The sequence below is a fragment of the Carassius gibelio genome, chromosome A16 (genome assembly GCF_023724105.1).
Source record: "Carassius gibelio isolate Cgi1373 ecotype wild population from Czech Republic chromosome A16, carGib1.2-hapl.c, whole genome shotgun sequence".
NCBI classification, from domain to species: Eukaryota; Metazoa; Chordata; class Actinopteri; order Cypriniformes; family Cyprinidae; genus Carassius; species Carassius gibelio.
In genome coordinates this window covers 8,338,553-8,356,083 of record NC_068386.1, presented here as the reverse complement: position 1 = coordinate 8,356,083, position 17,531 = coordinate 8,338,553, and the positions used below count along the sequence as shown (strand labels likewise).

Sequence of the window (17,531 nt, the reverse complement as noted above, 5' to 3'; positions counted from 1 at the left end):
GTGCAGTGTGTTCAAAATGTCGGTGTACACTAAAACTCTAGCTCAAACGCCACAAGATTACAATGAAGTGACTACTTCTTAATGACTTCTAAGTTGTTTCTATAATCATTCCTGTGCAAAAAAAACTAAACAAAACAAAAATACATTGCGCCATCTAGTGTTCACAAATAATCACTAAATTAGAGTTTGTGTGACTGAAGTTTTTAATTTATGAACGTTTGAAGTTGAAGGCTTTTCATTTTTATGTTCACCTAAGAGGAATAGTTCAGCAAAAAATGTCCCTTCCAATATACTAATCTCAGGCTATCCAAAATGAAGATGAGTTTTTCTTCTTTGAAATCATTTGATTTCAACATCACAATAATCCACAAGTCTCCAGTCCATCTATTAAAATTCTTAAGTGAAAAGCTGCGTGTTTGCAAGAAACAAATCCATCACGTTTTAACTTTTCTTCCAACCTAAATACGAGTCGTCTATATCTAATAGGAATATTACTTTCTAGTTTGAAACAAGAAGAGAAATATGCACAATGAAACACTGTTTATTAGCGTCTATAATTATAGATTGTGGACTCATATTTGTGTCAGAAACGAGGGTTTAAAGTAAAATTCCTTATTGATGGATTTGTTTCTTAAAAAACACACTGGTTTTCACTTTTCAAGTCATGTGGAATACTTGTGGATTATTGTGATGTTGAAATCAGCTGTTTGGACTCTCATTCTGACGGCACCCATTCATCCATTGGTGAGCAAGTGATGTAATGCTAAATGTCAAAGTAAATTTACATTTTTTGTGTGAACTACTACAAGTAAGTATTATTTAAAAACAAATATGAACCTTTGGTATATTGGTAAGTCATTATTTGCAAAAAGATTTTATTTCACATTCAGATCTGTTTCAATATAATGAAACAGTAAACAGACACAAATGAACATTCAGTACATTAACCTCAATAAATAAGCTCTATTATGGTTATGAAAAATAAACAATTTCATCCACAATTCATATTGCATTGCTTTCTTTCTTTCCATGGAAAGGTGGTTTCGTGTTTACATTGTCCCTTTACATAATGCAGCAATTGCACACTCTAATTTTAATTTCTTGAGCTTGAAATACCTGACTTTGTGGCACTCCCTTTAAATAAAGACAAAAACATACACACACCAATTGTCCTGGGGATTCCTGTAAACCAGTTTTGGGATCTACAGTAAATATTTACTGCAAGTGCACTTCGGTTTCCTTCATTACCCTGTCTTAATCAGTGCTTGTTGTTTGAATGCATATCCTGCATCTCTTGGTTGCACATCAAACTGACTTAAATGAATTCCATGTGCACGTATTCTCCTCTTAGATAACTAAGACAGTCCAGAAAAGGCATTTTATTCTGTCCACTGATCTAAATGTTACAGAAGTGTCTGTGACAACGAAGCCTTGCAGACGTTTCTGTGAAGACCAATATCAAACCATTTGCTGGAGTATGTGATGATATGGACTATGTCGCTGCCGCCACAGTAGATCCAAATTAACTAAACTGAACGGATTTTAAAAAGTGAATACGGTCCCAAAGCAAGATGCAAATAACATTTCTACACCTGCTATTTGCATTTCTCATCCTGGGTGGGAGACAAAAACTTGTGTGAAATTCTCAAAGAGAAAATTTCTCGTTGAGCTTAGCTGTCATTCTAAATATATACGGTTGTCACTGTAGCTCCAGACAAAAGGCCTCGTTGCTGAGTGAGACATTGTAGCACTTTATCGCTTAACAGCTCAGTCACTTTGCTCACTCAAAGGGAACATCAAGTTTAAGTCACAGTCCATCCATCATTGCCAGGAGGTCGTCACCCTTGCTGCTGGAACTGGGGGCGGGTTCACCCATCTCTCCAAACTCCCCCATGATCTTAGCCAGTGCCGCATTGGTCTGTTTGTCCTGAAATGAACCAGTCAGAGGTGTTTCTTTACACTCAAGGTCCTCCAGTAGTTTAAAGTTAAGACTGAGAATCTTTAGCCTGTCAGAAACCAATTAGACAAGCTGAGAGCTCTGTGTCAGTGTGGGTGGATCAATGGTAATCAGGCATTACAATGTTTTCTGAGGCCAAGGATCAAACAGCTTCAGTGTATTACTGTCCAAGCATCCAAACATTAAGCCTTACCTTTGTTGCCTGTATATTGATAACTTCATAGGAAAGCTCATCCGGTCTTGATATTAAAGCTTCCCTGTGGGGATAAGCTGGATTTCAATATTTGTATGAAACCTCAACATGGCAGAGTCCCATTTTACTCCACAATAAAAAGTAATCAATTCTATTTTACATAAAGAAAATGTTTTATAAGCAAATTTTTTATGTATACATACATGCATATATTAAACTGCATATAGACACTGTTGGTCAAATGTTTGGAACATTTAAGATTTTTAAGATTTGTTTTGTTTTTTAAAGCATGTCTCTTATTCTGAACAAGTATCCATTTATTTGATAAAAACACATACAAATATTAATATTGCTTAATGTTATTACAATTTTAAATAAGTGATATATTTTACAATGCAGTTTTGAATTTACAGAAATAAATCCAAATTTTCAGCACCATTACTCCAGTTTTCAGAGTCACATGATCTTTCGGAAATCATTCTAATATGCTGATTGTCATATTATTATCAATATTACAGCTGTGTTGCTAAATATTTTTGTGGAAACTGTGATACATTTATAGGATTCTTTGATGAATAGAAATTTTAAAGTATATAATTTATTTGAATATAATTTTTTTTATATTCATTTATATTATAAATGTCTTTGATTTCATTTTTGACTAATTTAACGTATCCCTGCTGAAAAAAAGTATTAATTAAAAAGAAATACAAATCTTACCCAAACGGTAATATATGCAATGCTAAATCAATTTAATAATTAAAAAAAAAAATCACTGTATTACAGTTATGAGAATTATTACTTACTATTATTAAATGCCATAATATGGGGGGGTGAAATACCACACCTTGTTCCAATGAGACACAGTCTTAAATCTATTAGTGAGACTAGATAGATTCTATTTTGACTTTAGAAAAAAGTGTCAAAACTCAAATAAAGACTCACTCTTCCTCCTCATCTGTGGCAAAAAGGTTCACACGAAAGCCAGAGTCAGTGTTAGCTGATTTCTGCACCTCCAGACCTCCCATTAGTCTAGCAAGAAGGTTCAGCTCTTCTTTTGCCAAAGGATTCGGAGTTGTGTTGACCTTCAGAAGTGCATGAGTTTTGTAAAATATGCATGCTAGTTACATCAGCATTACACATTTTCATGCATTTTTTTATAAGTATTTATAATCTATTTAATAAACCAACATTCCAAAATATTTTGAAAGAGACCTGCATATAAGAAAAGGACACAACTTATCAATGTCAACTAGATGAAAAAAAATAAATAAACTTTTCACAATAAGAGCAATTTCGTAATCCTACCTTGGTGTGCTGTGAGGAGTTTTTGGAGGTTCCAGACATGTGCGTCTCAACAGGCCGGCTCACACTGTACCTAAAAGAACAAATAGGACAATTGTACAGCTGTTGCTCCAGTGAAACGCTACCTTGCTCATTTTTGCAGCTAAATTATTCACATAATAATTAGATGATGAATTACACAGCAGTATTTAAAGATACACAGAAGTATGATTCCACTATTGAATATTAGTAGAAGTGAGTGTTATGAGAGAAGCGGTTGATGCTCACATGTTTGTGCCCAGTTTGATTACTCGATCACCATACATTTCAAAAGAACCCTCACGGAGAGTGGCGCTGTAATTGCCACCGTCCCGGAACTGCATCCTTCTCAGCTCCTCACCACTACAGATGAACATCCTGAGAATTAAATACAGTTGTGAAAAAAAATATAATAATTATAAATAATTATATATATATATATATATATATATATATATATATATATATATATATATATATATATATATAATTATTGTTCATGAAATTATATGACCTTATGTCTATTCTTTGTGAGATGCAAAATTTTTACTTTTATAATGTATTTAAAAGAAAACAAATGGTGACCAATTACAGAATACATGAATACATTTTTAATCTAAATCGTGATGTGAAAAATCTTATATCTCAACTACCTTAACCTCTGCTAACTGCTTTCTGTCACAGTCTAAACACAGACCCTGCTATATTTAGAAAATGTCCAAGTGTCTTGATAATGTAATTAACTATAAACCCTTACCGTCAGACTCTGTCAGTTCTAACTGAAGAAGATGATTTCAGAGCAAACATATGCACAATTTCAACTATAAATTTAGAGGCTATTTATTTCTAACATTTCAATCAAATCCTGCCATTCTCATCCTTTTAAACGCTTTAGTCACCTCAATACTTGAAAAATGTTTTTTCCAATCCTGCTAACCTTATGAGTCCTGGGATGTGCATCCCATACGGAACAGGGCCTGATGTCGGGAGGACAAATCGCCCATTAGAGTTCTGGACTTTGTCTTTCAGGAAAATTGAAACCTAAAAAACAAGTTTCATATCATATTGAAATATGTGGAAGCTTTGTCAAAATTATTATTTTCTTCACCTTCATGGACTTTTAATTTATTCATTTTTTTAAGTAGAATTCTGTATTAACATACATATTAGAATAAAGAAAAGACTTACTCTAATATGCATATCTTGAAAGAAGATGAGGAGTGTTTGTCTAAGCAGCTGAAACTCTCCACCAGATAAAGGGGTATATATCTAGGAGTTACCATAACAAAAAAAGAAGACACTTTCAAAGCCAGAGTGGAGCTGATGACAGCAAAAATAATTGCTTAATAATAATATTAATATTAAACATAAAACAGAAAATTAACATATCATGTTAAAATATTAAATAATAATATTATAATACATTATCCATGTACTCCTATCAATGGAAACATATAATAATAATATTAATCACATAATATAAATATAAAAAATACAATTAAAAGTTATTGACAATGAAAATAACCTGAAAATCTATATGACCCTAGCTACCTCTATGAGTTGCTTGTTTGTTTCATCCACTTGGCTGAGGATGCTGGGAGTGTCTTTCACAAAGTCCCTGATGGCATCCATATGGTTGAAGGACACGAGGAGGAGGTCTTTAGGGCGAGGACACAGCAGGACTTGATACTTGAATGCCATGGTCATCAAATCATAGAGCTTGGCATAAAAAGAGCACAGCATTTAATCATTTTAAACACCAGAGGGAGCCATTCAACACTATTTGGCTTGTTATAACACTAATATTTAAAGAGAATTTTAAAGCAAAGCTCAAACTACAATAATTTCAGTGAACAGAAGTTACTATATAACTTTGGCATAATTCAAAAGTACAGAAAAAAAACTGATTCATAAGAAGGTGTAGAAAGAGATATTTGTAAAAAGATCTCGCTTGAAAAATGTGCAAGGATCGCACTCAAATATTCGCAAACAATTCATTCAGGAAAATGTTGATGCATGCTTGGCATTAGTTTTCACCTTGTCCATACTAGCTTGGTTGAGTCTCATGATGGAGGCATGAGCCAGTCGGTCGAACACTGTCCTCAGGGCCTTCTTGGAGTACAGCTCCTGTGGTTTGAACAGCTCCTCCAGGAACTTCTTATTGAACATGGTGGTAATGATATCATTCATAACTATCACAACACAAACACACAGAGAGAGTGGCAGGGAGTCAAAAGCTATTCTGTGCAAATATGAAGCTGAAAACCAAGCAAGCAGAATAGCAGTCTGTCCTGTAGAAAGCTGGTTTGCCAAGAAAGATTGATAAACATAAATAACATAAATCAAAATTTAGTTTAAAATAAACAATCTTTAATGTCTTGGCAGATGTTCACAAAGAAACGGTATGTCATCAAATGTTGTCTGTTGAAAACACAAGTGCTAGAAACATATATACTGTCATATGGAGGATTTCATTTATATCTCAGTACTTAAAAAAATAACTGTGCAGGCTTTTTGAATCTTTTGGGTTCTTATTCTACAAAACTATTTTCTCTCTTTCATGCAAAAACAATAAAAATTGAAAATTACAATTAAAGCTGCACAGAAACCCTAACTCCTTCAACACAGCGAGTGTCTATGAGAGCTACAGTAGTATGTTCACACGCACGCTACTTTACTCTACGGCCAGCAGCAAAGCAAGCAGCATGTTAACAATACCTGTTTTTCTGTCCTCTTCTAGCCAATCTGCTACAGTTGCAACAAAGATTGCAAACTAAAAAGGATATATTTAAAATGTTCCTAGGAGGAACTTAACTAAAAAGCAGGAGCAGCATAGGCTACATGTATATCACATCTGCAAGATTCTGAACATCTGCAGGTTCAGTTTTGACCTCTGTGGCATCTGATAACAAAGTGTAATGTTGGCATAACTGCAAAGTTAAGTTGAAGTTAATTAAAAATATTTCATAATGCAAAAAAAACAAACAAACAAAAAACACAGGAAACCCTGATACAGGAACGTGTATTAGACAGGAAACCATGATACTGACAAGCTGTTGAGTTTGTAATTGAGCCACAGTGTTGCCAGCAATAGAAGTAACATGTCAAGTCACCTTTATTTATATAGCGCTTTAAACAAAATACATTGCGTCAAAGCAACTGAAAACATTCATTAGGAAAACAGTTTGTCAACAATGCAAAATGACAGTTTATTTTATGACAATATTTTAAGGAGGGCCACTCTATATCCAATCTATTGCATAATTAAAAAAAGAAAAAAAAAAAGGAAAATTATTCACGGCAAGACAATTAACTAATAAATACCCCATATTTCCCGAGGTGATTGATGACATTACTGTTACTTTATTTTGTAAACCTATTAAGAGTCAAAGATTTTTAGAACTCCATAAATCAGAAAATACTGTTAACAGCCAGAAAAAAGACATTCTTACCATGTTTTTCGGAATATTTTTTTTATTTTTATAAATCCTGGTAAATTGTTTATGTACAAACCCTGCTGTAAAAGCCTTCAGAATATAGATGTGCAAGTGTGTAACTACAGAGATTTTCATAATAAAAAAAAACTCCTTTAAAAATATGTATTTAAATTGAAATCTACAGACAGAAATAGATCAAGTGTACTACAATAAACATTTCAAAGTGTTTTTGGATGTTAGACTAGCTATGACTAGTCTGAAACGACCCATTACGAAAAGCCAAATAGCCCAAAATCGCAAAATTAACAAGGGCATCAACAAAAATGTTGTTTACAAATAATGACATTTCATAAAAGTCATGTTTCATGCATCAAGCTGTAACTGAGCTGGGCCATCACACTGCATTCACACACAGGCTAACTGGCTTATTATGCACAGCAACAGCAGACGAACCAGCAGCTTCTTTAGAAAGATCATAAACCATGATCTTAAATACAAGTATTAAGTTACATGACTTGCTTTATCAACTCCCTGGTATATTAGCTGCCATCTACCTTTCTTGGCTTTATCTGCTGGGATATTCTGAGCCCGCAGGCGCTGATCCAGGATGTAAAGCATCTCTCCACCCAGATTAATGAAGAGCAGAGGGAGCGTTCGCGTCGACATCCTCTCTGGAGATGGATGAAGAGCAGCTAGTATCGGTAAGCAATCACAGGTTGTCAACAAAAAGACGCTATCTGCGCTCACTGAAGATCCTGCGGAACAAATAAGCGTCTGTAAAGCCTCTCTCTGTTGCCAGGTCACCGCCAACAACAGCCAATCAGAGGCGCTCGTACTGCGCCACGATGATGCAACACGAAAATCAGGTAACGTTAACATATTTGTACGATTATATGTTATGTGTTGACGTAAAAGTAGTTATATGATTTGTATTGTCGTTTGTGAAACAAAACTAATATTAGAATCGACAGCAAGCGAGTTAAAACAGTAACCAGCTTGAAAAGATGTGCTTTGTTTTTGTTTTTTATTTTATGATTGGTTGTATGAATTAATATTTCCATTTACAGCCTACTGTGTTTGGGTAGTTGTTAAATATGACACACAGTTCCTGTACAGTAACATATTAATGCTGCAGATTGACACAATTCGAGCATCACAGGAAAATTGTTAGCACATACAATGTATAAATGAATATTGCAAGAATTAACACAAATTCAAGACTTTTAAGATGCATTTATGTAACACTCTACTTTATGACTAAGTAAACAGTATTGGTCAGGCTTTTGTATTTCCAAAGAATGTATGTTTATGAATGCTGTACTGGTTTGAATTCTCCTGGCTTTAATAATCAATAGAATATTAATAAATGACACATTGATTTAAATGACAATTTGAAGGCTTTTTAAAATTATAAAAGAATCTTAAGACTGAAATTAGTAAAATGGATCCACTAGGTCTCTCCATTCCTGATACGGATTTCTCTGGCCATTCGACATGTTTCAAATATTCCACAGCAACAGGTCATCAAAGCATCATTGCATATTGTGCCCTGCAGAGGAAAAAAGAAAGATGTTGTATAATATGCACAAAACGAGTGGCGACAGCAATGGATGATAATTCTTAAACATGCAACATGGGAAATCCAGTCCTTAATTTGTGGTATAAATTACCTGTATGCCATAGGTCAGTCGCATGTGTGTCCTCATTGCAGCCATTCCTCCAGGTACACATGCTAGACATACATTCTCACCGTACTTGTTTGCTGTGTAACAGCTGAGAGCTATCGGACAGATGAAGCCAAGGCCACCTAGACAATGGAAAAATGCAGAGAAATGCTCAAAGATCATGCATTTTATTGGAAACAACGTGACTGCCACTGATAAAAGCAGTAAGCTGTCTAACATTATGAATCCTCCTCGGCTAAATATTAAACCACAGCTAAAATGTGCCAATAAAATGGTATCTTTGAAGTTGGTTGCATATTCAGATGATTTGCTGACTGCTCTCAGAACTTACAGACAAGTAGGTCACTGCAGCAAGAACAAAGACCGGTGCTCCACTCTCCAGTCTGCACATTTGTACCGTATGATCCAGCACCGGGCTGAGTGATGACTGGGTTTGACATGTCAGTCAAAATGAGCAGTCCAGCAAAATGAGAATATGGCTCGAGAGGTTTCCTTCCTAGATGATTCGTAAGAAGAGTGACAAATGCATATCTGTCAATTGTTACACAAAAACGACACTTCCAAACTACCACTTAGTCACCATTTTAGAAAGAAAATATTTTTTTCATAATAAAGCCTTTTTGGGTGTTTTGTGCTAATAAAGGAATAATTAACCCCAAAATTAAAAAAGCCATAATTTACTCTCCCACATTTCATTCCAAATTTGTACTGTTATTTCATGTGTACAAACAAATCCTTCGGACCCCCTATACAATGAAAGTCAGTGGTGTCCAAAATTATTTTTGACCTATCTGACGTTTAGTGTGAGTGTAAAGCAGCTGAAATGCTTTTATTAAAAAAAATCTTCTTTTGTGCTCCACCGTAAAAAGAAAATCTTGCAGGACAGAATATTTTACATTCCCATACAAATTTTAATATGTAAAAAGATACAATAAAAATAAATCTGGATCAGATCTTATTACTCTGGTTATTTTAACAGATATTTATAGTCTATATCCCACCAACATGTAACAATTAAATAAATAAATCAATCAATATGGCTGATAACAACATGATATAAGAAACTAATAGCTTTGAAAACTTTTATCTTAAAAAAACTATAACATAAAATAGTAGACTATTAAAAAGTACCTTGTGTTCTCCTGAGCCTCTTGATCTGGGGTTTGCAGCTGAAAAGGAAGTTGAGACACACCAACACACCGCGTTTGCTACTCTCGTATGCAGTGTTTCCGATTTTACGCATATAAGCTTCACACAAAGCAAAAGGGGGAGGTCTGAGATGTAATAGGAAATGTGACCTACCAAAATTCTTAACAATCAATATATAATCTCACATGAGTAAAGGACTGATAGTTTGACCTCAGATCATTCACCTGATTGTCATGCATTTCTTGTAAAATGACAGAGTTCAGGGAACTGAGAGCAGCCAAACCATTTGCACTAGCCACACAACCACAATGCATCAGTCTCTTGCATATGACACAGGTCTTCATCAGTTGCCAATTCAAAACTAATGAGTATGAGAAACTAATAAAGGATTTCTGTGAAGTAATTCTGATATAATTATAAGTATTATTTTTTTTTTTAGCAGTATGTTGAGGAATGATGACCAAACAATGAATTTTAAGATCTTTTATTAGATGCAGGTAAAAAAAGATTAAGAGAAATAAGTGATTTACCATTGAAAAGGGAAAATAAATGACAAAATGCAGTTAATTTGATGAGGAGCATGATGGTTTTGTTTAGTTTTTCTTTGAAAGTCACGTATGAATCAAAAGAAGATGCATCAGATTGTTTTTCTGGACTTTTCAGCACGTCTTGTCAGCTGTCTGAACTCTACGCCGCAGTTCCTTGTGGTTCTGTAGAGGATGTTGGCTCCTTTCCCATAGGCTCCGCTGCTCTCTGTTTTTCTCTCTGCTTTGCCTTTTGTTTCTGGACTTCTTGAAAGACCTGAGTGGAAGAAAATACTATGTAAACAACATAAAAAAAAAAAAAAAATTACTGGGACATTTTGGCTGAGCTGAGAATGTTACCTTATTGCAGAAGGCCTTTTTTGCCAGCCAACGTCGGGTGACCCGCCGATAATATTCAGGAGGGAACGTGTACGTGATTCCAAGCTCTCGACACACCTTCCCGAAGGAATCATATTGGGTCCTTCAAAGAAACTTCAACTTCTTCTTCCTGCTGTCGATGGCCATGAGCATCCATCTTTTGTTAGCTTTATCCTGATGTAATATAACAAAAGAGTTATGCTGTTATGCTTTGTCTCTCTGAAATGAAAATTCTGTCGTCATTTACAGTTTTTTTTTGTTAATCTTCAGGAACACAACTGAAAATATTTTGACTATTCTCTCATCCTTTTTGTCCATTCATTGAAAGTCCACCCAACCAAAAACTTGACGCATTAAAAAGTACAAAAAGTAATCCATTGTAAAAGTAATACAAATGAAACAAGCAGTTAAGTGCAAGTCTTCTGAAGAGAGACATGATTGCTTTTGGTTGCATGGACTTATATATAAAATTATAAAACTATTATATTATATATAAAACTATGCCTTATGACATGAGCATGTTTACAATTATTCATATAAACTAGCACATGCAATGATTTATATCCTTAAACATAATATGAAATAAAGTGAGTTCAGCAAACAGATTCTAAAGCTTTTCCCACGACTAACTTCCTTATTTCAGCTATTTTTGCAATAACATTTTGCCATCGGGTTCCTGTAAAGTTCAGTTTTTCAAGCAGAGTTTATCAAAATAATTATGAACATTTTCAATAAAGAAATATGACCAGAAAGAGACGACTAGAATATAAATTGTTTGTCTTCATTTTTAACTCCCCCACTCCACATGCTCAATGAGGCTGCATTTATTTATACAGTAAAAACAGTAATATTGTAAAATATCATTAGAATTCAAAATAATTGTTCCATTTGAATGTTTATTATACCTGAATTTTCAGCAGCAATTACTTCAGTGTCTTCAGTGTAACATTATCCGCCAGAAAACATTTTATAATGATGATTTTTTGCTTAAGAAACATTTATTATTATTATCAGTATGGTAAACTGTGATGCACTTTTTCAGGATTCTTTGATGAGTAGGAAGTTCAAAAGAACAGCACTGCTTTTGATTGATTTAATGTGTCTTTGCTGAACAAAACTCTTCAAACTCTTCAAATAAAATGTACTGATCCCAAACTTCTGAACGGGTGCTTATGCTTCAATCATATGCACAGGATATCCTGTTTGTGTCTGTGGGTGTTAATCAAGTTGAGTGGTGACAAATGTTTTGACACCTTTACAAAAGGCCTAAAAAAAGTCACGCTTCTGAAAAAGCTGTGTTTACCTTAGGGTGCTTGTGCAAGTGCTCCTGGAAGTTGCGAATACGCGCTGTCAAAATCGCCACTGTAATGCAAACAAGGACATTCCACATGATTGAGTTATTTTCTGAGATTCCAGTAAGGTTAAAGCACTGATTGTCAACTTAAAAAAAAAAAAAGAGAACTTGCCCTTGACTTCTGTTGAGCTGCGGTCGTTCCTATCCCTCTGCACCTTGGCAATAAGCTGTTCCTCTTTCAAACAAAGTTTTCACTCTAAAAGGAACACATTATGACAGATAATCAAGTTAAAATATGTTTTACTAAAAGAAACTCCTAAAATGTATCAGTGCCATTGTTTTGTCTGAAGATGCACTCCAGTAATGTTTTTTTTTTAAGGAATGTTTAAACAGATACTTAAATATCCCAATTGAACTATGGCCTAAGCCTTGCTTAGACTAAAGCCCTGACTGTGAAAACATCCATTTATTGTGACTTAGAAAATGAAAAGTTACTTTAAATATACTGCAGCTGAGGTTATTCCACCCTATTTTGAATTATGTAAATATTAAATAAAGAACCAAAACTAAATGAAAACCCATACATGATTTGAAAGCTCCAGCGTAAGCAGTTTCTTCACCACCCTGCAAAGATATGACATAATACTGCTACCATTCTGCATTCACGCACATAAAGGAAGTCTGAAGAAATCATGTACTTCCTAATCCCAAGCATGCAATCAGTGTTATACAAGTATGAGTGGCTCAATGCAATAATGGAAAGTACAAAAACAAGACCATACGATTGTGCAAGTGGGACAGATGCATATTCATGCTTCAGCAAGGATGGATGAAGGTCCTGAAGCTGACTTGGGAACTCTAGGAAGAAAATAAAGCAAACAGTTAACGAGTCCTATCAGAAATTGATATCAAACAGACATGCTAACAAACTGACTGTATATGTAGAGGTTGAATTATTTTCTCTTATACCTTGTTTCTTTCTAGAGGGCCGAGCATACTGCCTCACTGGTTGGTTTAGGAGGGTTTCACCACCTATAATGAACAGTAAAGTTAATATATATTTCCTGAGTCACTTTAAAAATGCTTATTAAAAAAAAGAATAATCCATAAGTGCACAAGTCCATTATTGCACATCTGCTTTAATAATTATAAATTATGTTGAACCCTTTAAAAAGGAGGTGTTTAAAAGTATTAGATCACTAGCCAAAGTCAACGCTTTAGTCACTCTCCTCTCCAGCTAAACAACATTTAATACACGTCAATAGTGACAAAGTGTCACTAAGGGTGGGGGTGATTTGGTCGGCCACATCCTTCCCGCACACCCACTAAAGGAAAAGACACGTCTGTGAGACTGCCATGATGCCACTTGTCAAAAAAAGGTAAAATAAGACAAACTTGTGAAATGTTCTTACACTGTTTATTACTCTTGCATTGTCATATCAGGTAACTTTAAAATGAAAAGCACTGGATTCAAATGAAACTGAACACAGTTTTACATTTACTATATATTTTAAGCAGTACCTCAAATTTTAAATGCTTAAAATAAATATGTTTTAGACAATTACTGGTGAAACCATGAAGCAAAAAGGCTCTATTTAGAGTTTAATAGCTTTGGTGGTTTGCAAGCACACTTGGGGAGAGTGTAAACTGTGTATCTGTAGCTGATCTCATCCTCTTTACCCCCTAATGGTTAAATGGTAATATTGCAGCTAGAAATGCATTTAGCACATCAAATGATGTCAAGTACAGTAACATCATAAAAAAAAGCAAAAGCTAAATTTGTTAGTAAATATGAATATGTCAGGGAAACGTTTTCTTTGGATTCTACTCATAATTCTACTCATGTGACTTCTAGAGCCCGATGGGTTTTTTGGGGCCAATACCAATACTTATGTAACGGATCACAAATCTCACGGTTTGATTCACATTACAATTTTTGACCCACAGATCGGATAATTTTTTGGATAATTAATCGGATTATTAATGACAGCATCAGTATAGGCAGCTGACCCTTTAAGACCTGATGTGCGGATTTTATATAATGATCACATTTTTGCAATGATTACTCAAATATGGTGATCAAACATTTATAATTACGTGACAGAGATATGTAATGGAGGCAGGTCATTTAACAATAAACTTTATTATCCAAAATGTTTAAACATCCATGCAATGAACAGCAAAGTTGAAGTTTATTTATCTTTAATTCAATTCAATTGCTTTTAAACTTTATTCAGTTGAAGTTTATTTCACTTTGATTTGTGCTCGTCTGTCTTCACACACAGACAAACTTACTACAAAAGTGTGAAATGGAATACCTCTGTAAATAAATACAATATAATTCACGTTAGTGCCTTTTGAATGTAATGTGTAGGCTAGGATTCTCTGTGCCATTATGGAGATATGGCCGTTCAAAGTTTCTATAAGCATTAAACATTGGCTCCGCTCGACAAACTAAGTAATTACACAATTTCAAGCATTTTATCTGCATTATATTTATATTTATTTAAAAAAAAAAAGGGTTCATATGCATTTTCGATGCTTCAAAAAATTCTAACTGACCCTCTGATGTCACATGGACTACTTTGATGATGTTTTTATTATCTTTCTGGACACGGACAGTATACCGTACACACAGCTTCAATGGAGGGACTTGAGAGCTCTCGGACTAAATTTTAAATATCTTAAACTGTGTTCTGAAGATGAACGGAGGTCTTATGGGGTTGGAACGACATGAGGGCGAGTCATTAATGACATAATTTTCCTTTATGGGTGAACTATCCCTTTAATAGTGAAAAAATATGTCCCCCAAAATAAATTAAATAAATATATAATAACTTTGGACTTTTAACTGATCATTCACCTAAAATTTAAATTCTGGCATCATTTACTCATCCTCATGTCATTCAAAACCTGACCTGAATGACTTTCTTATGCATTAGACAACAGTTTAGTTTACCATGGACTTCCATTGGATAGCCGAAAAAAACACCATTTAATTCAAATAAAAAAATATATCTATATTAGAGGAAAGAAAGTCATAGAGCTTTGGAACAACAACATAAGAGTGAGTAAATGATAACAGCACTTAAATTTTGGGTTAAACGCGTCAGCTAAGCATACTTGTACTACTAAATTAGCAAAGTGTCAAAGAAGGCTGAACATTGACCTAGTTAACTCAGATTACTAAGAAAAAGACTTACAGGCACAAAAAAAATGGGTAAGTGTTTTGCTGATGCATTTCTATGCAAATATGTGAGTTATAAATTCAATACATGGGGAAATCTCTTAAGTTTGGTTTCACAAATCAAACCAATAAACTTTTAAGGGTGTTAAATACCCTATACACCCACTCCTTCATAGCTCAGAAGTCTTGCAGGAACTGGTAATTCAAAGCATTTTCCCCCACACATTACATTTTCCCCAAATACAAGAAAACATGTGCGGGAAACAGAGGTGTAACCCGTGTGAAATATAGTGGCAACATCTCTTTCAAAGCTCAGGACCTGAAGTGCGTTGCCAGATTAAATTTTTCTTTAGGGGTAGTGTTAAAGATCAATCTCAGATACAGATCAAGGTCAATAACCCATATGTTTCAAAACACACACAAAAAGAGAAGGACAATTCATGAGCCATCACTCAGCAGTGACCCCAGTTTATTCCAGAGGGACTTTCCATGTATTAAGTGTACCTTATGTCACTTTGAATAAGAAATCATCAGTAAAAGGACAGTTAATAGTAAAAACCCACAAGGGAAACATAGATTAAGATCTCTTAAGATAATGGCTACTTCATCACCCCATCTATCATCCTACACAATACATGCAGCCTTATCAAAGGACATACCGTAAGGTGCTTGTCATTTTATTGTGAGAGCAACTAAGACTAAAAAGCAAGACTATAAAGACTAGTTCATTAATAAGAATAATATGGATGAGTCAAGTATTGCAGGTAAAGCAAAATGTGCAGTACAAATAACTGCAGTGCTTTTACGAAGCATAAAACAATTCATTCTTGATGCATTAGTAGTAGATAATGAAAATATTATTATAATATTACTGCAACCATGACTCAAATAGCAAATGTACACCTGCCCCCCCCAACAAGACTGCAACATCAAAGTAGACCCACAATCATTAATTTTCTCACATTGCTGAGATGCCAATTCACACTTAGTCATAAAGCTACTCACTACATGACAACCATCTTTAGCTTTTTTCCCCTTCAACTGGTCTTCAGTAATTTTAGCCTAACTGGTCCATAGAAAATTATTGTAAAATACAAAACAAAAGAAGACAGAGCCAAACAAATGATGAATGACACAATTGGAAAATAGATAGGTATTATAGGATCATATAGGATAAATTCTAGCGTTTAAAAATATGTGGACATGACTAAAAGCTCATTAGACAAACACTGATGATGTGACTGGGCTTTTGGAGCCCCCTAGGGGTAAATACTGTAGAAAATATAAACACACAGCCATAATAAGAAACCCATCTGGGCTAACTTGATGAAAACTCAACCTCAAAGTTAGAGATAATGCTTAATTGTGTCTGTGAATTAAAACAAAAACGGGATAAGTGTTGAAAGAACCCATCAATCACAATAACTATAACAGTCTCATGTGTCTGTGAATATGTGCATATAAGACAGCATGCTGAAGCAGTCTATTGGTCGTTGAGTCAGAGCTCAAATGTCAAAAATGTAATACTTACGTATACAAATACCGTTTAACGTCGAGTTCGCATAAAATCTGCATCGAGACGGCTTGAAGGTAGGTAAGACAGTATTGCACTTCCTTGCGCTTAAAAATACACTCCATGTCCGTAAGCCCAACACTGTAGATCGAAAAATTTTTATTAAAACCATTCTGATTATATATAGGAATCGCCAGAACGCATATGCCCCTTCAGTTCATGTAAGCCGCCATCTTCTTCTTCTTCTTTCAGTTGTTTGGCCGTTCACTCCATAGGAGCATTACCGCCACCTACTGAATATTTTATCCACCTGGGTGATGAATCTGTATAGTTTTCAAAAAAACAAATTGAAGGGAGGTGGATACCCCACCCACCCCAAAGGATCAGAGCCCAGCCTTCAGCTGACGCTGCGTGTTCAGTTCCTCCAACTTCCACACTGGGCTCTTCAGCCTTTAAGGCAGGCAGAAGCACCATACATCTCACCCTCAGACCCTATATTTCTATATCCTGTAGCATAGACCTGTAACCTCCAAAAAGGTTAAAACAGCCCTATATATCTGATTGTCACTTAAACCCTTCCCCAGAACATCCACAACGCTCACTGGCCTATTTTTAATAACATTAAGCCGCCACCTTTAAACCATAGACAGTAAAAGATGGCTTTAAACAGACATTAGTAATATGCACAGAAAGTTCAACCAATCGAGGGACGATTTAATCGATGTAGCCTTCGTTTCCAGTAACACTGCACTGAGAACAAAGCGTTTTTCGCTTTATGACCTAGAAAAGGACCAGAACAATGACTGTACAGTTCTATCATTATCTAATACTTTTATCTGTCCTTCTGTCATTAGAAGGCCAGGACGCTGCACACTTGTACTTTCAGAGAGA

General features: G+C 34.9%; 2 protein-coding genes and 1 pseudogene across 3 annotated transcripts; all 3 read right to left on the bottom strand.

Moving 5' to 3' along the window:
• Window positions 1-858: 858 nt before the first annotated feature.
• Window positions 859-7,789, bottom strand: LOC128030505 (protein OSCP1-like). 2 transcript variants are annotated; one of them, XM_052618192.1, is made up of 10 exons: window positions 7,465-7,789; window positions 5,511-5,665; window positions 5,025-5,192; window positions 4,662-4,742; window positions 4,411-4,514; window positions 3,723-3,851; window positions 3,459-3,528; window positions 3,096-3,235; window positions 2,151-2,214; window positions 859-2,006 (listed from the first exon to the last, which is right to left on the bottom strand). In XM_052618192.1, exons 1-10 carry the CDS (start codon window positions 7,787-7,789, stop codon window positions 1,986-1,988), a joined length of 1,257 nt encoding a protein of 418 aa, XP_052474152.1. In that variant the 3' UTR covers window positions 859-1,985. The 2 variants fall into 2 exon arrangements, with proteins under 2 accessions (XP_052474152.1, XP_052474151.1); XM_052618191.1 differs by having other exon boundaries at window positions 859-1,927.
• Window positions 7,790-7,917: 128 nt separating this feature from the next.
• On the bottom strand, window positions 7,918-9,895 carry LOC128030510 (cornifelin-like). The gene is made up of 4 exons (XM_052618201.1): window positions 9,727-9,895; window positions 8,927-9,091; window positions 8,581-8,717; window positions 7,918-8,459 (listed from the first exon to the last, which is right to left on the bottom strand). The coding sequence occupies exons 1-4, from the start codon at window positions 9,836-9,838 to the stop codon at window positions 8,361-8,363; spliced, it is 513 nt and encodes a 170-aa protein (XP_052474161.1). The 5' UTR covers window positions 9,839-9,895; the 3' UTR covers window positions 7,918-8,360.
• A 317-nt stretch (window positions 9,896-10,212) lies between these two features.
• Window positions 10,213-17,448, bottom strand: LOC128030511 (28S ribosomal protein S15, mitochondrial-like; annotated as a pseudogene).
• Between the last annotated feature and the right edge of the window lie 83 nt (window positions 17,449-17,531).